This window comes from Phalacrocorax carbo, chromosome 1, assembly GCF_963921805.1.
Source record: "Phalacrocorax carbo chromosome 1, bPhaCar2.1, whole genome shotgun sequence".
Taxonomy (NCBI): Eukaryota; Metazoa; Chordata; class Aves; order Suliformes; family Phalacrocoracidae; genus Phalacrocorax; species Phalacrocorax carbo.
The window spans coordinates 25,322,007-25,343,602 of NC_087513.1; the positions used below are offsets into that span (position 1 = coordinate 25,322,007).

Here is a 21,596-nt window from a genome sequence, read left to right on the forward strand (position 1 = left end):
TGGAGAGGCTGAGAGAGCTGGGATTGTTCAACCTGGAGAAGAGAAGGCTCAGGGGAACCTTATCAATGTATACAAATATCTGATGAAGGGAAGAAAAGAACACAGAGCCAGATTCTTCTCAGTGGTACCCAGGGAAGACAAGAAGTAATGGGCACAAAATGAAATTCAGAAAATTAATTCCCTTTAAATATAGGAAAAAGCTTTTTTACTGTGAGAGCGGTCAAACACTGACACAGGTTTCCCAGAGAGATTGTGGAGTCTCCATCCTTGCAGATGTTCAAAACCTGACTGGACTCAGCCCTGGGCAACCTGCTCAAGGTGACCCTGCCTGGGGGTTGGACTAGGTGAACTCCTGCCAATCTCAGAAACTCCGTGCTTCTGATGCAAAGCATGAAGGAAAATAAGAGATATCTTCCCTCCAAAAAGGTGCAGGTGGCTATTGGAGCAAATGTAGTATTTTCTACAAAGAAAAGTCGTGTAATCTTATGTATGACAACATGATCATCCTGGCTGTAATGCAGCAGTAGTCGTGAGATGACGCTGCTGGACTGAGACATTACATTTCAGAATGTTTGGGACCCGACTGTTCTGAAGTTTCAGAGAGTTCATATCCCAGTCGGTGCTTTGCATATCTTTGGTGGCAAGTTTTTTACAGTGTTACTTTATTTTTATTTGCCATTAGAATGAGAACAAGTTATTGCAAAAGGCACCCACAAATCTGAGTGCATATTTCATCCTCTTAGTGAAAAAGTAGTTTACAGTAACCATTTCCATATTTTTTATGGAACTACCCCTTATCTGCTACAGGACTAGCACTACTTGCAATGATACACTGGGAACACAAGCACTGACACGTGGCTGGTGATGGTGGTACCCAGGAAAACTGGCCTTAGCAATTCCTGCACTAAGGCAATGTGACGTGAGGCATTCAATAGGTCTACACTCATACTTTTCCCTGACTGCCTTTATGCATTTCACAAATTTTGCCTACTATTTTCAGTTAATGTTAAGGACATGAACCAACCATATAAATAACTCACTTATTTTTATATGACTGCTACACTTAAGACCTAAACTTCGAAGAAAGCCAGTGTATTTGTCAGCACAGCTCTCCCTCAGTGCTCCACTTCACTCCCCTGGTAAAGATCCAGAGGCAGAACCCAGACTGCTAATGCCTAACACTGCCATCTAGCTAATAGCTGGTGCCCACAGCACAAGTAATTTCACCTTCTGAAAGCTGCTTCACTTAGGAGATAACTGCCAGGTTTAAAGATCCTTTCGTAAATCTCATACTGGAAGTCTAGGCACTTCAAAACGTTGGTAATGGGCTAGAGCCTTTCACCACCCCAAAGCCAGCCCAGCTCACACAGTGAGAACGAGGTTGGCTGCTTGAGCCTGTTGAGTTTGCATTTAGGGCTTTGAACGCTTGCCACTGCTAATGAGCAGAGACCTATAGCTGCGCGGGCAGGGCCTCAGTCGCCACTGTTTTAAAGCAGCACAGTGGGACGCTGCCTTTCTCTGAGCCTGTCCATCCCTCCAGCCTGCGTCCTCCTGACCCCTGGCCCGTCCCTGGGCAGTAGCCCCACAGCCTGCCTCGTACCTGCACCACCAAGCGTGGGGGTGAAGGGAGCAGGAGAAGGACGTGTTGATCCACAAGAAATCTGATGTGCCCTCCCTCCCCAGGGCTACCTTTCCATGGGGCCGTAATCAGACTCCATAAATCTAGTTTTCACATGGGGAAGTCTTTTTTTATTTCATTTCAGAGAGTGATAGCGGTAGACTTCCATATATTTCCACCGCCTTAATTGTGAAGATACGAACCTGGCTGGATCCGCAGATAGCCTGGAACGACCATTTCAGAGAGATGTGAACTACCTGTTCGTGGCAGCGGGCTCCCAGCAGAGGTACCCTGCGAGAGCAATGCACGGTTCAGCGTCAGCTCACTCCCCATCTCACAACGGCATGGTTTCGGTGGCTTCTTTTTCTGGGGCAATTTGAGATGCCTCTCGTTTTTCCCCCATGCTACATGGCAGAAGGTGCCAGCTTGCTCGGGCCGTGCCTTGCCGAGCCGTGCCGAAGGCACAGCCCGCCGCTCTCCCCCCCCAGCACGGCGGGCAAGGCCAGGACCGGCCGGGTCCCAGCGGCGCTGAGGGGGAGCCGGGGGCTTTCCCGGCCGGCAGCTGCCCTCGTCGCTGGGAGCAGGACGGCCCGGCCAGACCCGGCCCGGCCGAGCAGAGCCGAGCCGAGGTAGGTACGGCCCAACCCCGCCCGGCCCGGCCCGGCCCGGCCCCGCCGCCTGCGGGCCGCTGCCCCCCGCCGGGGCGGGCAGAGGTGTTAGCCCAGCCCCGGCCCCGGCCCCGCCTCCGCCAGGAGCCGCTCGGAGCAATTCCCACGGCAACCCAGGCTCGACCCCCTTCCCAAACCCCGCCTCCCCTCCCCGCCCCTCCGCTCCCGCCCGCCCGGCCGCCGCCGCCGGTCGGAAACAGTCTGTGTGTAAACTCGACGTGTCCGGAAAGGTGCGCGCCGCTCCCCGCCTCGCTCCGCGCCCGGCCGCGGGGCGCGCCCGCCGAGCGCGATGCTGGACCCGTCCTCCAGCGAGGAGGAGTCCGATGAGGTGCTGGAAGAGGAGCGGCGGGAGGTGCTGGGGGCGGCGGGGGGCGGCTCGCCGCGCTCGCTGCTGCCGCCGCCGCCGCCCCGGGACCCGCGGGGCAGGGAGGCCGGCGGGGCGCGGGCGGCCGGCCCCGGCCCCAGCCCCAGCCCCTCGGTGCTGAGCGAGGGCCGGGAGGAGCAGGAGCGCCTGCAGCGAGAGGAGCGGGAGAAGCGGCTCCGGCTGCAGCTGTACGTGTTCATCGCGAGGTGCATCGCGCACCCCTTCAACGCAAAGCAGCCCACGGACATGGCCCGCCGGCAGCAGAAGGTGAGCCCCCGCCTCTCCCCGCCGCCCCCGGCCCCGCTACCGGCCCGCCCGCCGCCGCCGCGCTTCGGCCCCGCAACAGGTTGATGCGGGCGCTGGGGGGAGCCGCCCCCCCCCTCCCCCCCCACCTCGGCACGGCCAGAGCGGGCGGCGGTGGGGCAGGGGGGTGCCAAAGCCAGGCTTCAGCCCCACTTCTCCAAACCGTCACGTTTACCTAGAAATCCATCAGGCAACACGGGGAAAGTCTGCTTAAGTTTGTAGAGCTGCGCTTAAAGTCGCCGTGCGAAGGCAGCGGGAGCGCAGAGCCGGGCGTAGGGGCGGCGGGGCCGTGCTGGGGCCGCGGGGATGCTTCTGCGGCTCGGCGTTGTGTGAAGGATGGAGCGGAACCTCCCAGAGGTGCCTCCGGCAAATCGTAGTCTGGCCATCCGCGCCCAACTCGCGCAAATTCAGCCGTCGTTCGGAGGTGAACGGGAAAACTGTTTTGTTTCATGAATTGTTCAGTGCGGTCTCTCTGTACAGAGAAACAACAGGCGCGCATGTTTGTGATGAGAACGGCCTTGTAGCGAAGGTTGACCAAAATTATTCCCTGCGTTGTGTACATCAGAGACAAGCTCTTGAGAACTGGCAGGTGTGTGATAGCTATTTACGCTGTAACGGTGCTTATTCTCCGCTACTTTTGATCTGCTGAATAGGTAGAATACTCAAAGTTTTGAAACAAGGTGCTGCCTTTCCAGATAACCACTTAAAAGCTCAGTTCTTGAACTGTTCGGGCTAAAAAATGTGAATACTTTTTTTACTTTCAGTTCTGTAAAACAAACCAACCCAAATCAAAACAGAAAAGAAACAAAGAAAACCACCTCCACATCAGTTTCCAGAGGGAAGGAATTCGGTTCCGCTTGGCTTTTTGTGATCTTGGTATTCCCATATCTCTAAGGGCTTGTAAAATCCAATACTGAATGTTTTGGGGTGTCTGAATTATGCCTGCTGCAGGTAATTTGTGCTTGGTGAATTCTCTGACAAGTTAACATGGTGGTAATAACAAGATTATTTCTGGAAGAACATTTTGTTTTTATTAAGTGTTAGGTATTTAAACTCTGAAGCCTGTATAAGGGCATCTTGTAACCAAGAAGTCAAAGAAAATCTGGCAAAATGAGAATTCTCACCATCCCACGGAGAACTCCCCACCCCAGAACAGAGCTATTGTAGAAATGATATTTTGAAGGGACATCGGGAGGTCATCTAGGTGTGACCTCCCGCTGGACAAAGCCAAAACTGACTTGATGTAGTGTTGATATTAGCCTAGGTTCAAGCAGGAGGCTCAAAAGCCTCCAGAGGTGAGATCCCATCTGTGTGACCTGCTCCAGGGCTGCATTGCTGTCTTCTTGATGAAATTTTCCTAATCAGCTGCCAAGTTACAACTTGTGGCCATCAGCTGCACAAGATACTGAGCATTTGGAAGTTCTCGCTGATCTCAGTCTTTCAGTATAGGAACCGCGTTTTAAAAGTAACTACAGTATTAATTATGTTTTATTAATCAGATGTATGAAAAGACTGTACTGATGTGCAGCAAATACAGAAATACAAGAGCTGTGGATTTAACATATGAGCAGTGAACAGACTGATTGACAGAATTGACTTGATACCTAAAATTAAATGTTACACTTGCTAATTACTGTTTTTAAGTCAACTCTGACTTTTGGTTTAACTACTCTATGTAGAGAGAGATTTTTGTCACATTTAGGAATTTAGCTGCAGAGCAAGGATGATTTGTCTCTTGCCAGTCAGGAGCTAGTGTTTTTAGATAAGATGTAACACAAAAAAATAATTCTTTCTAGGAGTTGCATTCCTCTGTAGAAAGTGATGAAATGCACATAAACATCCTTCCTCTTCTTTGACAATTTGATATGTTACCCCATGAATTACTGAATACAGGGTAGCAGAACTGGCGCGGAGTTTTGAGAGTTCAGAAAACCTGCTTTGATAGCTCAGGATTGCTGAGAGCCGTACAAAGGAGACCTCTTTTGTGCTCTGGTTTTTTTGGCACTGCTGCACGGTGGCCCCGTGTCAGCCTTAGGAATGAGAGTGCAACCACCTGTCTTATGCCCTGTCCTGTAGGAAGACACTTTTGGATGTGTGACAGCTGGACTCATATTCCGTAGGGTAAAAGTCTGTCTTATTTCCTGAATGAATTTTCTCCCTGCCAAGGTATGATACAGATGTGGACTGCCCCTTCATCTCTTGCTCTTCCACTTCACATCTGACTTCTGTTATGTGGCGGGCTGTCCATTGTGAGCTGGACTGAGATTCCCTCCCTGTCTTATTTAACTGGAGCTGCTAACTACCACGCGCCCTGCCCATCATCAGCACATAAGTGATCTGAGGCACGGTTTTGAAGCAGAACTTATGATGCTCTGTGGTTCCAGCTCCCAGCCCAGTCTGCCTATCTCTGGCCGTGCACCCTTCCTGATGCTTTTGCACCAGCCTTCTTTCTGATAACCTGAGAATAGTATCCACCCTGCTTCAGAGCAGAAGTATTTTGTTCTTTCTGCCAGTTCATTTGGCATATTGCTGAGCAAATACTGTGGAATGCAGTTTGCTTCTTTTTTAATGTGGAATGTATTATCCAGTAAGGGAATGAGATAGAATTCACAGATCAAATATCCTCAATTGCACTGTAATATAAATAAGAAAATGGTTTACAATATGGCTGGCTTCTTATGTTCTTGCTTCAGTATCAGATTAAAATGTACTATATGGTATCTTGAAACTGTCGTACTTAATGGACTGAGTTACACTAATTAATGTAAAGAATTTTAAATGCAGGCAGTGTTTCACTCTTCCGTTGTCCTTTCTCATCCTTCTTTCTTGTCACTAAGTAAAATTAGCTCAACTCTATTGTGATAGATAAGAGTAATTAAAAAATAAGAAATAAAACTTTAAGGAAAAAAAAAAGAACTATCATAATTCACCAGAGTCCATCAACTCTGCTAACTTGTTCTTAATGCCAAATTCAATGTAATCTAGCCCAGACTTTGCTGAAACACATACTTTTATGATCTGGCTGCATTAATTTTTTTAATTTGTAGGATATGTGGTAGAAATACTCCTTTTGAACTCTTCAGAGTTAGTTGGTGACCTACTATTACATCCTGTCTTACTTTCATTACTGGTAGATTTGTGGTAGAGAAGGAAGAATAAGGTAATATTGGAGACATGGAACGGAAGTATGGTGTGATTTTTTTCCCAAGGTGGGGTAGCAGATCCTGATGGGTTTAGTTCTACAGAGTAGAAATAATATGTACTTAGTAACGTCTTTTCAATAGACGTTTATGGAGATATGTTCACGTATTCTCCAAACTTTTAGAGAAATATTAATGCATCAGTGTATTTCATGTCATGCCTTTATGAAGCAAGGTTTGTCTGCCCCTGGTTTAACTTTGTCACTTTTTTGTAGTTTCCACTTTTTTTAATGAGTCCTCTGGAACCTATTTCAGCATCTTTTTCTGCCTCTCCGCTCCTTTTCTTTCTGGGCCAGCAAAAGAGAAGAAGAGAATAGTTAATCCCATTCCTCTTCTTTCTCTCCCACCCCAGCCAAACTGAATCTCAAACAGGCAGATTGAATTTGCCCTCAGAATGGGATTTAGGTGGTGAAAAGAAATGCATTCCCAGCGTGACTGTCTTTCCATCAAGGGAAAGTGGTGTATGTGAATGTACAGAGTCAGTGATTAGATGATGACCCTGATAACTGTGGTTTATACTACTCAGTTGTACGTGTTGTACGTACTCAGTTTTACTCGGGGAGTGTGCGCCAAAGCGGGGTTCTGTATCTGGGAGATGAATCAGAGTTAAAGGTCCTGGGGAAGGAAGGGACAGCGAAGTGCTACAATTAACTATCAAAAAAGGATGTTCTTCCAGCATTTTTCTTCCTCAACATTTTAAAATTTACTCTAGTAACCAAGTGGTCACACAGTAGAAACCCAAGACTGCGAGAGAAGTAACACTCTAATGCTAAACAAGGTTTTCTAATTCATGAAAGGCTTAGTACATCAAAGCTGATAATTCAAGTCTTGCTTTCATAGGTGATAAGTAGCAGAAGTAATTGAGCCGGCTGTTTAGAAATCATAACTAAATGAGTTTACTTCCCAAACACATGCCGACCTGATTTCCTTCCATTTCTTCTCTCCACCTGCTCAGTCATGAGCATATCAAAAACCCTGACTTCTAGTTAATACTCAAAAGTAGGAGTGGTACTATTCAGTAATTTATTTTCATCTGAACTCCATGTGTTTGTTCTTTCCTGTTTCTTGGACTATACCTCTAAAGGAGAGGCTTGTAATGATATGTATCCACTAAACAATGTCATGAGGAAAATGTTGGTTACAGGAATAGACTTTATTCTCTGGATCACCATTTTATTCTCAATGTCTTAATTTCTCCTTCCTCAAGCCCACTTTTCCTTGCTTTTGAGCTGGTGATGCGTATCTACTTACTGATTGGCTGAGCATGTTTTAGGAAAGAAAAATTGTCTCTCGGCTTCTGAGCCTCGTTGGTAAGATGCTGTTTTCCCCATTTCTAAGGTAGCAAGGAGAGTACATCCAAAGCCATTGTTGCCAGAAACTCTAGACACATTTTGGAGGAAGAGCTTAGCTATAAAACTTGGCCATCTGGTCAAAATTCTGCTGAAGTCTTCCTAGAAAGACTTCTTCCATTTATCCCTTCAATGTTTCCTTTACAGATTTATTTATTTTTTTGTGAAGTGTTTCAGAAAGTAATTTTAAATCAAGTTTATTTGCCTCTTTGTTTTTCCCCATCACAAACACCTTGATAACCTTGTCAAGCTGTGTGTATTTTGTTTCACTTAAGTTAGGATAGAGTATTTTGGAAAATCCTGTCAAAGCCTGTTAAGATGGTGGCCTACAGAGCTGTCTGCGTGTTGAGACAAGGTTATTGGCAAACAGATCTTTTTACCGCAGTCAGAACTTGCTCTTTGGGGAAGAACTTGTTCTTGCCTGCACTAAGTTGCTCACAGTAGGCAATTGGGTCAACCATGGCAGAAAAGTTATTGAAGGGTGATGAGGGAAGCAGAGCCTTCTAGTTACCAGTGCCACTTCAGAAATGACAATCCATCAGAGTTTTGTTTTAATCTTCAACTGTTCTGCTGCCCTGCCAGCTCAGCATTGATCAGTGTGCCTTTACCAAGAGCTAGGCAATGTGCTGGGAAGACGAGGCTTTGGTAAACAGCTGTGTAATGAAGCGGACATGTAGGGTCAGTCTGCAAACCTCGTTTTTACTATGCTGAAATTCATCAGTCTCTTCTTTTGATTTGCTTTTTTTTTGTTTTTTTTCCTGCCTCTTTTACCCATACTTAGCTTTGAAATTCAATTATTTTTCTATTATGATTATTATTATTATTTATGGGGACAATTATTTTTTTTTTTCTGAATGAGTGTCCTCAGGTTGTTTATTCCTTTCTGTCACCCATGCAGTTTGACAAGTGTGTTAACTGTTGGCAAATACCCCATTTAAAGTGCTTGAGGAAGGCTACTTATTAGTTTTTTCTACTGGGGAGGTGACAGGAAGGGAGTTTGAAGAATCAGTTGACTGTAGCCATCTCTGTAGGAACAGGATGGGGGAATTTGCTGGCTGGGCTGCCTTGCATTTCTCACCCTTTGCAGGCAGTTGTTATTCTCGTGTTGTATTTTGCGTATCTGAACCATTGGTAATTGGTGACAGAGAAGCAGAAATACCAAATCAGCTCATCTTGTCTTTATAACTTTCTCTGACATCGTCTGAGGAACATACTTGTTGCTGCTGTGGAAGGACAAAGCTGGTGAGAGTACTCTTTTCCCCTCTGAACGATACTCCTTTCCCTGTATCTGGAGAGGGGCAGTATGTCAAAATATTCATTACCATATACTGTCTTTAACTGTAGATATTGCTAGAGCAGAAAATACTTGTTGATTGCTAGTTGACTATTCACCGAATGATGTAATTCTATCAAAGCAAATTTACCATTTCCCCCGTTCTTCTCCCATGCACACTTGTCGTCACCAGTTCATGTTTGGGGACACTACTAACCAATCACCTCTCCATTTGCGTGCTGCTTATTAAACTTGTTTTTTCCTTCTGGCTTTGTACCATTTCTTTTTAATATTGCTGAATGCTTTTGTTATATATTGTTTCGTTTTTTTTTAAATGTACCTCTTTATTTGTGTTCTACTTGTGTTCCCCTTATTTCTTTTTTGTATGTAGATGTCTCCTAGTTTGCTGGCTTAACACACCCCTCTCTCCTGCAGCTTTCCTTTTATTAGTATGCTTGCTAGAACTGGAAAGCCGATAGCTCAGGGACAAAACTTGCTTCCCATTTATCAACCCAAGAGGTGTCTGTGTGGGCAGATGGGATGATGCGTCTTCTAGGAGAGTGTTTGGCTCTCCTCTGCTGATTGAGGGGTGTGTGTTGGGGTGCTAGTCTTTGTGCCTTGACTCTGGTCCTATATTTAGTTGTATTGAGCCCCAGTTAGTATACTATTCTGTCTGAACTGAGTGCCAGCCACGGCGGTTTTTAAACTTTTTAATCCTTAAGTCTCTTTTCATATAGCTTTTTTTGGCACAGTGGCTGCAAAGATGCCTCCTATATTTCTTTCCAACTTACTCCTCTTGCTGCCTGCTGATGGCTGTGGCATGCACAGGTCTGGTACTCAAACTTCTCCTCGGTTTCTAGCTATTGCTGTTCAGGAGAGGAGGCAGGGAGAGGAACAGCATCTGTTGAACTCCTGTTCCCTTCGCCTAGTGCCTATCTCCAATGCCTGCTTCTGCCTAGAAGTGCTGGCACTGAATTGAAAGCAGCCCAGTTCGTGTGCGTTGCAGCTGATTCCCACAGGTTTCAGAATAGCAGCTGTGAAAAGGCAGTTTTCAGTTTGTTGCTGTGTGGGGGAAACTCTGAGCAGCAGGAGAGGCAGAGTGTTTGTATGTGGGTACCAGGCTGCATCAGCTTAGATTTGTGTTTTGGAGGTTATTTTCACAGTCATAAGCGTTGAAGGCTTTTCATTTTTTGTTTAAAATTCTCAAGAAGTTGATGGTACTTGCCCAAAAGAATTTATTTCTGGTTCTTGTTTATTTTGCAGTGAGGAGACAAAGCATATGCTTCTCTTCAAGCGTGATTACTTGTATGAATAAGTTTAAGAATGTTCTTGAGTGTTTTTCCTGTCAGGAAGGGGAAAAGCATTAATTAACAGCATTGTGAAGAATGAACAGAGCTGCAGTGAGTATTTCTTTAACTACATGACCTGGTGAAGAAAAATTAGAAGAAAAGGTGATTGTACAAGAATTTTTCTCCAGCTCTGTTTCAATTTTTCTTTCATGTATTAATTATTCATTTATGTTCAGTTGTCTTGGCTGTGGGGTTTTGGAAATAGAAGCCGCTAGCTTCTGTTTAATGAAAGTGCTGGAGGGATACTCTGAGTGATAGTGTAGACACACAAAAAAAATCACCTTAGGTTAGTACTTTGAGTAGACTTGTTTTAGCCACAGACAAGGATGTAGAAGAAAGGACAAAGCTCAGATAGTGTATAAATGAGGTCTCCAAAGAGATGATGGACATCTACAAAGATTGGGGAGAAACGGAAATCAGCGATGGAGAGTTTCATGGGCTGAGTTGAATGTATTGAGAAAATATGTGGAACTGAATTAATATTTTGAGTAGAGGAGATATTCAGCAAGGACAGTGACAAAGTTAAGAGGAATGAATTTGTAGCAGAGAAATCCACTGGTCATTTGAATAACGCTTTTCAGTATGAAATGGAAATGAAGGAGGAATGGGTTGGGTATAAGAGTTTGCAAGAAAGATATAGGGATAGGCAAAAGAGGTGAGGATTAAGCTGGGGAAAAGTGAATAGTCTCAATATCCATGTCAGTGTAATACAGAATCGCAAGGGCAAATTGTTGGTGAGAAACTTGATGCTCAGAAGTTGGAGTCCATGGGAAATCAGAGTGGTAGGATATAGTACATTGGGCAAAACAGTATTTTCATGGTCCCAGATTTTTTTCTGCAGGTTGCAGTTCTTTTATGTGTTTAGGTTTTTCTTATGGTGAATTCATGAGTTTTCTTTACCAATAAAAAAAAAAATCCACCTCCAGGAAGGCTGCACTGCATGTTTATCTTGCTGGCTTTTTCTGGGGAGCGTCCCCAGTTTGTGCCTATTGCTTATACGTTTCTTCATTTCTAAATTATGTATCTGAGGCCTTGTAGCAAGGTACCAGCGTCTGGTTTTCATTCAAAAGAGTTTTACAAATGTTTTGCCATTCAAAGTGTTTAATACATTAAATATGCATTTGTGTTAAAATATGAATATTGACCATTTTTTTCAAATTCTTTTTATTTTGATCTGCTTACGGATGGAGCATAAGCAAATAAAAGAAATAAAAATAAAGAAGTGGTTGTTTGGGGTATAGATCTGATATTAAATGATCTTAGTAATCAGCTCCCCTCTGACTCTCTCTTCCTTCCTACAGTGTCATTAAAAGGCATACGATTTTTCAGTCCCTTACTAGTGGGGACTGAGGAGCAATAAATAGCAATATTATTTGGAGATGGAAGTTAAACTCTTAGAAATTTTTCTTTCTAGTAATCTTCAACTTGCAGAGTTGGAGCATTTGCCTGAATGGACCCTTAAATTCAGCTTGTGGTGACTTAACACCAAATTAAATACCATTCTCATAACCGCATATATGCTACAAATGGTGGAGGTTCTGAGTGTGCTAGCATGTGGTTATGAAGTAATTAGAAGCATTTTAGCTTAAATATTCTGTGATACAAATTCTACCAATCTCATTTATATGGTTTTGGGTTCTTTTCAGAATGCTTTGGCTCCCAAATTCAATTACTTTAAAAACATAACTTGAGATTTTTAAGGCCAACTTTTAAAGTTGTCTTCCTCTGCCATCCAAGTTTTCAAGTATCCTTACTTAATGCTTCCAGGCCTTTTTCCATGATAATAAATGTTAGAAAATGACTAGCTATGTTTTGTGTATATAAGCCTTCTGTTTTACCACTTGGTACATAAAAAAAATAAACATCCTATAAAGGTAATCTGAGAACTATGTGAGATCTGGCAGCCTGTGGATATATAGATGTATTTTGCTTATGCACTGCTGAAAAGAAAATAAACAAGAATGTCATTCTTAACCATGTAATTTAAAGGTGATGGGATCGATCTCCAGGTCAGTCACTGGCTAGTATCAGTGTATATGAGTATTTTTGTGCACAGCTCTCACTTGGGCACCCAGTCCGTAGCATGGTTAGTACCGTACGGGACTGCTATTACAGCAAGATGAAGGTTAGTTTGTCCCTTCTTTGTCCCACCTCCCACAGGCTGGGGTGGGGAACTTTATTACTTGCTTTTTAAGACCTCTTTACTTTCTAAAAGGAAGAACAGTGGTACACTGTGTTCAGGGCTGGGTATTAGCAGTGGTTGTTGCTTGGCTCTTCCTCAAGGTTAGAATCATTGTGTTGTTTAGGTTGGAAAAGACCTCTATGATCATCATGTCCAACCATTATGTCCCTAAGCACCACATCTACATGTTTTTTAAATACCTCCAGGGATGTGACTCAACCACTTCCTTTGGCAGCTTGTTCCAAAGCTTGACAACCCTTTTGGTGAAGAAATTTTTCCTAATATCCAATCTAAACCTCCCCTGATGCAGCTTGGGGTCATTTCATCTTGTCCTATCACTTGTTACTTGGGGAAAGAGACAGACACCCACCTTGCTACAGCCTCCTCTCAGGTAGTTGTAGAGAGCCTTAAGGTTTCCCCTCAGCCTCCTTTTCTCCAGACTAAACAATCCCAGTTCCCTCAGCTTCTCCTCATAAGACTTGTTCTCCAGACCTTTTACCAGATTTGTTGCCCTTCTTTGGACACGCTCAAGCACTTCAATGTCTTTCCTGTATGAGGGGCCCAAAACTGAACACAGTACTCAAGGTGCAGCCTCACCAGTGCCAGGTACAGGGGCACGATCACTGCCCTGCTCCTGCTGGCCACACTATTCCTGACACAAGCCAGGATGCTGTTGGCCTTCTTGGCCACCTGGGCACACTGCTGGCTCGTGTGCAGCCAGCTGTCAACCAACACCCCCAGGTCCTTCTCTGCCTGGCAGCTTTCCAGCCACTCTTCCCCAAGCCTGTAGCGTTGCAGGGGTTGTTGTGACCCAAGTGCAGGACCCAGCACTTGGCCTTGTTAAACCTCAGCCCATAAATCCAGCCTGTCCAGATCCCTCTGCAAAGCCTTCCTACCCTTGAGCAGATCAACACTCCGAGCCAACTTGGTGTTGTCTGCAACCTTGCTGAGGGTGCACTCGATCCCCTCATCCAGATCATTGATAAAGATATTAAACAAGACTGGCCCCAACACTGAGCCCTGGGGAACCCCGCTTGTGACCAGCCACCAACTGGATTTAACTCTGTTCACCACCACTCTTTGGGCCTGGCCATCCAACCAGTTTTTTACCCAGTGAAGTGTATGCCCATCCAAGCCATGAGCAGCCAGTTTCTCTAGGAGGATGCTGTGGGAAATGGTTTCAAAGCTTTACTAAATTCCAGGTAGACAACATCCACAGCTTTTCCTTCATCCACTAAGCAGGTCACCTTGTCATCAAAGGAGATCAGGTTGGCCATGCAGGACCATCCTTTCATAAACCCACGCTGGCTGGGTCTGGTTGCCTGTACATGCTGTGTGATGGCACTGAAGATGATTTGCTCCATAACCTTCCCTGGCACCAAGGTCAGGCTGACAGGCCTGTAGTTCCATGGATCCTCCTTGTGGCCCTTCGTGTAGGTGGGTGTCACACGTGTTAACCTCCAGTGAACCAGGACCTCCCCGGTTAGGCAGGACTGCTGATACATGATGGAAGGTAGCTTGATGAGCACTTCTGCCAGCTCCCTTGGTACCCTTGGGTGGATCTCATCCAGCCTCATAGACTTGTGTGTGTCTAAGTGGTGTAGCAGGTTGCTAACCATTTCCTCTTGGATTACAGGGGCTTCATTCATGCATTGGAGCAAGTGGATTACAGCAGTCTTTCTGCTACTTTAATACAACTTGCTGTCTGTAGATGAAAAGCATCGTGTAAGAATGACAAGTATTATTTATTTAAAATGGCAACATAATTATCCAGATTTTCACTAAACTGCTTGCTGTTTTATGTGTTCTGGATATTTAAGCTCTAATAGATTAATAAAACATTAATTTGCTAACTATAGTTATTAGCCAGAACTCAGTCTGGAATGGGCTTCGAGAGGTCACAGAGATGTGATAAAATTGGTAAACTGGCTAAAGCCTTCATACCTGACCCTCTTGCTGTGTTACAGGCTCTATCTGTTACAAGTGCACTTAATTACACAGAGCAGCACACAAGGGAAGGAGGCTGTACAGGCTGGCAGAGTTCTCATATTATAAAAATCTATTTCTAAATCTGACTGCTGTATTTTGCTAATCCATGCCTCATGGTGTGGGCTGATGTGCAGCGGTCATGGCTACTGCCCAGTAGCTGCGGAATTATGATCTGTGGAGATAATTGAGACTTCTACAAAGTAAGACCATCCCCAAAGGTAACACACTTAATCAACGACAACGTTATTGTTTGCATCACCATTTTAGCTCAGGTCAGGAGTATGTTTTGAAGTCACCCTCCTTGTCCCATGTGCAGAGTTCTGGTTTGGACCACATGAATATGACTGTGTGGGCAAAGCTAAACCAGAAATTATATTCTGGGAGCACATTAAGGTGGTGCAACGGGACTGAGGTAGTCTCCTGAAATGCATTTAGGGTGGGTTTTAGGTCCTCAGCAAGAACTGCTTCGCTGTGCACTGTGATGCACTCTTCTGGTGTCATGCTGCTTGCCAATGTAGGTGTGACTTCAGAGTCAGAGAGATTTAAAATACAGCAACTAACACAGAGTCACGAGAGATGGAACCTAAATGAGATAAACAGCACAACAGGGCAGTCTCCCCTCTAAGCCAGTAAAGCAGGACAAAATATGCAATGCAAACATAAAAACAGCTGAAGTAACAAAGTAATAGAGTCTTGGTATGTCTGAAGTTAATTAGGGGCAACAAAGTGCCCCTAATTACTGAAAGGATACTCAGCAAAGCTGCCTGGGATACTAATTAAAAGAAGTTATTATAAGAAATAGAATGCATAATTAATGACTGAGAAATCATTTTCAAGAGTATCTTCAGAGAGCAAATAAAGTGTCCTTGAAAAATATTGTGACACCCTGAGCCATCCACTGAATCTAATTCTGCAGATAGACCTGAACTGATTTGCAAGAGGTTGCTGTGCTTATACTTTCTGGTGCTAAGGTAGGGATTATTGGGGGCAGAATGACAGGTAGAGTAGGAATAGTATTTCCATTTTAATATCAGATACTCTCTTCAGGTTTTTTTAATGTATTACTTCAATAGAACCTGGTAATGAAGTATGCTGACATACTGTATTTTGTTTTAATAGTTAGCTTTGCAATACTCTGTTCTTCATTCAGCTGAGTGAAGTCTTTAATGCTTGAAGAGGGCCTTCGGGTAGCATCCTCTCTGTTGATTAGTAACATGTATGTGTGGCAACTTTGGCTGTCAAGTGTACGGGCCACCAAATGGACTGTGATTTCTGTTTGCTCCGTTCACGAAAAAATAGCAACCTGAAAGTTACATCTGGCAGAACAAAAATGGAAAGTTTAAAGATTTATCTTCCTTGCAAAAATAAAAAATATCTAGCCTGATTAATGAGGTTTTTTAATCCTAATCAGTTTTTTAAAGGGCTAATCAGGGGTTAAGTTTTATCCAGGCGCCTGTTTGGGTGTTCCTGCCGAACTGAGCACTCATTAATTTATAAACTTGAATGTTTTTAATAGCCCTGGTCCTCAGTTACTTTGACATGCTTATAGAAACTTAGATTAGGAATAACAAAGCTATAAGTATTTTCAAGCATTGGACCCTATGTGTAATTTCCTGTGCTGCTTCTAAACATCTGCCGGAGGCCAAGGTGGGGGGGTGGAGGTGCCCCGAAGTGCTGGGGTGAGTGTGGAGGCAGCCAGGAGGGACATGGGTGCCTGTAAGCAATTAGGCAGTGAGACCAACCCACTGCTGTATGATGTCCCTCCAGGAATCCGTTGGATTTAATTCTTGCTGATCAATCTGTGATCATTGTGGTGAGCCCCCCTTTACGTGGGATTCATGTTCACAGAGGGAGCAGACCCAGAACTGAAATATCCATATGCTCCATAGTGTCTTTTTCTTGTTCTGGGATTCAATAAGTTGATTAATATCTCTTTGGTTCTGTAAGGCTGTGTATTGTAACTCTGACTGTATTCATATACTGGAAAAGGGGAAACTGTCGACTTATGTATGCCTGAAGTGAGACCATGACCATGCTGCTGGTGGTGCTGCTTCCCTGCACACTGTCATTCTGCCAAATTCCCTATGGGACATGAAAAATACACATATGTATGGTTATATATAAAAGGAGGGACAGAGAGTGTGTGTGTATGCATGAGAGAGGCTGGGAAAAAAGCTATAGATACTGTTATGAAGGGAGTAGAATGAGTGCTCCACAGCATGTTACAATCTAATCTGTTTTAAAGATATTACACGTTGAGCATAAAACACTGAATACAAGTCACTTAATACTGCTACTTTTTCAGAAACATCTTTTTCTGTTTGTTGTTGTAAATTGCCATACACTTTCTTTAAAAACCAACCACACCCACTCCCACCCTGAGCCGAGCCAAACCAACCCAACAAACCCAACACCCCAAACCCTGCAGATCTGTATTTCTGCCTTGGCTCAGTTTGGTGGCTACTTCATGCAAAATGAAACTCCTAAATCTGTTATAAGGAAGCAAAGATGTTCATATGGCTTCTATTAACAGTAGAGGTTTTATTTTTTTATTAATATTGAGCTTTCAGAATTGATCTGCTTCCTTAGGGCTAGCTCAGAGTGTGCCCTGTTGAAATCAGTACACTGAATTTCTACTTTTCTCTTTCTGCTTTTTAGGCATAAGACTTAAATATCTGATTTGTTTTTGTATATGAGAATGGATTTATACCTTGGCTGCAGAACTTACTCTGGATTGAAACATAGCATATGTGTTCTCAGTGTGAAGGCAATTTATTTTCCTAATTTGATTCAATTTGTATTTTCGTGCCTACAGTCAAAAAATAATTAGTTCCAAAAGGAAAACAACTATCCTGATTGTGTGGTTAAAAAAAAGGCAAAAAAACCAATTACCCCCCTGCACTGCACGACTGTACAGATAGCTCTTACGTTTTTCTTATTCTGACTTTAGTGAGGCTACAGAGCAACTGGCACAGCTGTCGTAAGCCACTCTTTGCAGGGAGAAAAAAGAAGTTGTCCCATTTTATTTTTAACAGTGATGTGGTTAGAGTGGAATAGCTTCTTCATATCAGTGATCAGAATCACAGTGCCTCAGTGCTAATAAGATAAATAGGGTAATGCATGCTGATTATAATAGCTGGAGTGACAGCTAGACTGAGAGATTGAGTAAAGAGGTGTGAGATGTTGAAGCTCTGAGCAATACAGATAGTCAGCGATGCAAATCCATTTCAATCTGTAATGCTGGAGAGCCTGGAAAATGGACAGGATTGCATAATAACATCAGAAGAAGATAGGTAGCCTTTAACTCTTCCTTTCACAAAGGGTGAAGTATTCAGAGCAAGAAACTAGATTGTTTTGTCAATGGAGTGAACCCATCCTTGGACAGTATGTGCATTTGTGTGTTAAAGGCAGGTGTCAGGAAATATTTATTCACTACAGGTATTCATATCAATAAGTAAAAAAAAATAGAACTTAGGGTACTATCAAAATTGGAGAACTGTACCAAAATGCTTGTAAGTTGCTTGCTAATTTTAAGCCTAATAATTTTAAGACCAATAAAACATTGAATTAATTTGATTTCTTTTTCTATAGTGAGTAAATAAATTTGTGCAATCAGTGCAGAAGAGTGAGAAAGATCAGAACGGTCTAAACTAATACCATTTTAAAGAGGGGATGGCATCTAATGCTGAAGACTTTTTTTGTTCTCTTTCTTTTTTTAAGAGGGGTCATAAACTTGTGAATGCTTTGAGATAGGCTGAGTTAGGGACACCATTTCTGATGCAGTAGCTTCTAAGCAGTTTCATGTGTATTTGGAAATTGTGTGCATACAACTTAGTAAACCATAATAAGGGCTTTTTCTGAAAGGTGTCACAGATAGGATATCTGTAGGTTTCCTCTCAATAGTTCTTATGGTACAAAAGGTATTTTATCCACCCGTCAGTTCAGAAGATTCTTTCTGAATCACAAAAGAGTTACCAGGGAACAGCACAGCTACTGCCAAACAGCTCTGCTACCGTATTTGTGCCTTTAGTGATACCTGTTTAATTAAATGCTTTGCTTCTGACAGAACATGTAGTAACCTAAGCTAACAAAGCTACTGTGCCTCAGGTACACCTAGTAAGCACCCTAGCATATATCATGGCTGAATGAAATGATTGCTTTGTTGTGGGATGGAAAGCTTATCTTGCAGAATTATTGCAAGGCTGGTGAATGTCTTTGACACACAAACAAGTTACTGTGTATCATAGTCTGACACCAAATGGGAAGGGACCTCCGGGGTTGAGGCAGTCTCATGTCCAAAATAGAGACCTGTTGTCTCTTTTATAAGCAGGTAAAACTTCAGTTAGTAGGTATCCCCCACTGTTTTTCATTACTCTAATAGTTGTGAGAATTCTGTTTCCCAGCTGAATGCATTTGCAGTTTGTTTTACACCCATTTGCTGTTCTGTCAGCTCTGCCCTTTAGTTAAAATAACAGCTTTTTCCTCCTGAAGGATTTAATAGGGGATGGTGTCTTGTTCTGCCATATGAAACAATCCAAACTCTGAACCATCCCTCAGGCAGTAGTCGCTCCCCTTCTCTGATTATGCTAACACCCTTTCTCTGTACGTTTTGCAGCTGGAATTAATGTACCCTCCTTCTCATGTTGCCTTTCACGTTAGCGCAGTGCCTGGGGTGAGCTGGGACAGCACATCTGAGCCTTCAGCTCAGAGCAGCCAAGGAGAAGAGAAGTCTTGCAGAAGTCCTTGTGAGTCCTGGCCTGAAGTGTGGGATGCCGAATTTCACCCCGTTTCTGTTACTGCAGCTGCCATGCTGGCTGTGTTTTCCAGTGTGGTTTTCTTATCCACTCTGTGTGCTAGTGCATCCCATCCTCAAATTTTAATATCAGTCTTCAAAAGTTCCTGTTCTCTTTGTCATAACAAGTGTGGAAATATTGTGTTTATGTTTAATTTGCAGGTATAGCCCTCCAGAGCTTTGCAGCTACCTTTCTGGAGGCCTGCTATTTCTCCTTTAACACTTACCATCAAATTTTCATGGATTTTTTTTTCCCCTTGTGGCAGTATCTTAGCTGCTTAACTCTTGTCTAGGTAAGATCTACGGCATTCTTTTAGTCAGAAACCAAGAATAAAAAGTGAACGGATTACTTGATCTTATCATCTTTTAAATAATTCTGGCAAATCTGTGACTTTGTATGACTAATCCTTCCCATTTTGGGTCAGATGTTGCCCTGTTACCCTAATTTTAACCTTACTTTTATATCCTTCTGAGGAGCCTATCCTCCTCTGAATATAGAGAGCTGCTGCCCTCCTTTGGGAAGGAGGTTTCTTTGGGCAACGCTGGACAACTTTCAGACAACTCCTCTAAAGGATTTCCACACCGCCTCATTCACGTCTCTCAACCCTTCAGTCTACATGATTGAATTGACGAACTCCTCTTAATTCCTTGACACAGAGAATAAATTATCACTTCTCAGTTTCCAGGCTAAAAAGATCTTTCTGACAAAATACAAACTGCTGAGACCGGATTCACGTTCAATAATCATGCATAGCAGCCAGCTCTCAAGATAATTAAGTGCTGCAGTGATAAATAACAAAGACCGTTCAGTGGCACAGTTCATATGCATTCAGTTGCAGCATTGCTGCGTGCCTTCCTTTTCATTTGTTTTTAGCCCAACTGCTATCAGAAGACCTGAGTTTCAGGTCATCCAATAGGCTTCTAAAAAGGCTGTTTCTGGCATTCTGCCCTGGCCACGCACGTTTGGCACGCTGCAGAGCAGAGTTTAACAAACATCTGTTGGGCCAAGCTTTTTGTTGACCACAGGAGGTTAAATGGTCAGGAAGTGTTGATTTCTCTACAGAACGCATCTAGACGTGTGAATTTTTACTACAGTTTCTCACATGACTTGAATGCTTGTAGCAGACAACATGTATAACGGTGCAATTATGCCGCAGTGTTTGCAGTTCATTCTCCCCTCTAAAATATTTTTCAGCATACTTGAGCCAATGTTTTTGTTTTCAAACCCACTGACATGTATATACAACTTCCTTTGACACCACAACTTTGTGGCTGAATAGAGCACAACAATTAGTGACTTCTGGGTCTACCTCATCTTTTATCCTGCCTGTGGTGCTATAATTCAGGCGTCTCCCAACTTTGGAAAGTTGCAAGGAGCCTTGGCCTGTCTGCCTAGCTACTTAGGCCTGTCTGCCTACTCCTACTTAGCACTTTGAAGTAATTACAATTTTTGGAAAAGCTGGTACAAAAAACATACGGTGAATTATTCTAAAGGTCAGTCATTATTTCTGTGCTTCTGAAGAACAGTACTCGTGTCTGTGCTAGGGACCAAGTGAATCACTTCTAAACTCTGGTTCTTGTTCCTCTGGGGTTTACCTGCACAAAGTTAAGCAGCCCACATTCACTACAACTCTCTTCCACTTGTCACAGTCCTCAGCTATACTGGATTTTACAGAACAGCATGTGCGGCTTCTGTTTCAGGATTGTGTTGTCTCATCCTTTGCACCAGAAGGAAGTGGAAAAGAGGCATCCTGTCAAATTAACTCAGTAGTCTCAGTAAAAGAGTTTGAAACTGGGGGCTGAAGGAAGGAATAAGCTAAGTCTTTCCCTCTGAAAGCTCTGATTTGGATATGCTTCAGTCGTTCATTGTTATGCCCCCTGCACAAAGCATGAAGCATAGCTAAGTATTGGTCCTCTACTGTCACTTTGCAAATAATAGACATATTGAAAGTTGATTTATATCTGAAGTTTGGAAAGGAAATTGCATGTCCAAAATAGCAGACACCCCGCAACACCCAACTGACTACGGAATAGCTATGCAAGGGTGTTAGCTCTCTTCCTCTGGCATGTTCCTAGTGGCCATGCCATTTTCTTCTGGGACAGTGGGAGAGATGGAGATCAGGAATCCTGTTCTGTTGCTTTTGGTTAGATAAATAAATTACCAGCACAGTGTGTACTGAAATCTTCTTAAGCAGCTTTTGCAGAATAAAAGATAAGCATTTACTCCCGACTTAAACGAGAAAGGCCTGTGCTGAGCATCTAAAGATCCGTCACTCAGCCCCTCCTGGTGATCCAGGAGAGAAGGGTACTTGATAATTGTATGTGATGAGGTTAGTCCAACTTCTTTTTCCCCAACCTGAATTGCTACTGTTAGAAAAATTCTCTTCAAAGGAAGTGCATGTTACAAAAAACAACAAACAAAATCCCAGCCTCTAGACATGCAGTGTTTTGGGGAGGGAAAAAAATTGCAGGTTTTCCATTCCTACTAGTTTGAGTAAGCCTTTGGTGT

At 43.5% G+C, this 21,596-nt stretch overlaps 1 protein-coding gene and 1 long non-coding RNA gene across 9 annotated transcripts in view; one reads left to right on the forward strand and one right to left on the reverse strand.

Annotated features, from left to right (window-relative positions):
- The window catches only part of LOC135312510 (uncharacterized), a 35,007-nt gene extending 32,900 nt beyond the window's left edge, over positions 1-2,107 (reverse strand). The window contains exon 1 of the long non-coding RNA XR_010372080.1: positions 1,822-2,107. This is a non-coding gene — a long non-coding RNA (uncharacterized LOC135312510). The remainder of the gene's footprint in view (positions 1-1,821) is intronic.
- Positions 2,108-2,428: 321 nt separating this feature from the next.
- The window catches only part of CADPS2 (calcium dependent secretion activator 2), a 318,752-nt gene continuing 299,584 nt past the window's right edge, over positions 2,429-21,596 (forward strand). For 4 of the 8 annotated variants that reach the window (XM_064446458.1, XM_064446469.1, XM_064446448.1 and 1 more), the window contains exon 1: positions 2,430-2,917. In XM_064446458.1, the coding sequence (XP_064302528.1) occupies positions 2,576-2,917 (342 nt within the window). In that variant the 5' untranslated portion in view covers positions 2,430-2,575. Of the gene's footprint in view, positions 2,918-21,596 lie in introns of all 8 variants that reach the window. The other 4 variants (XM_064446439.1, XM_064446493.1, XM_064446432.1 and 1 more) reach the window with 2 other exon arrangements.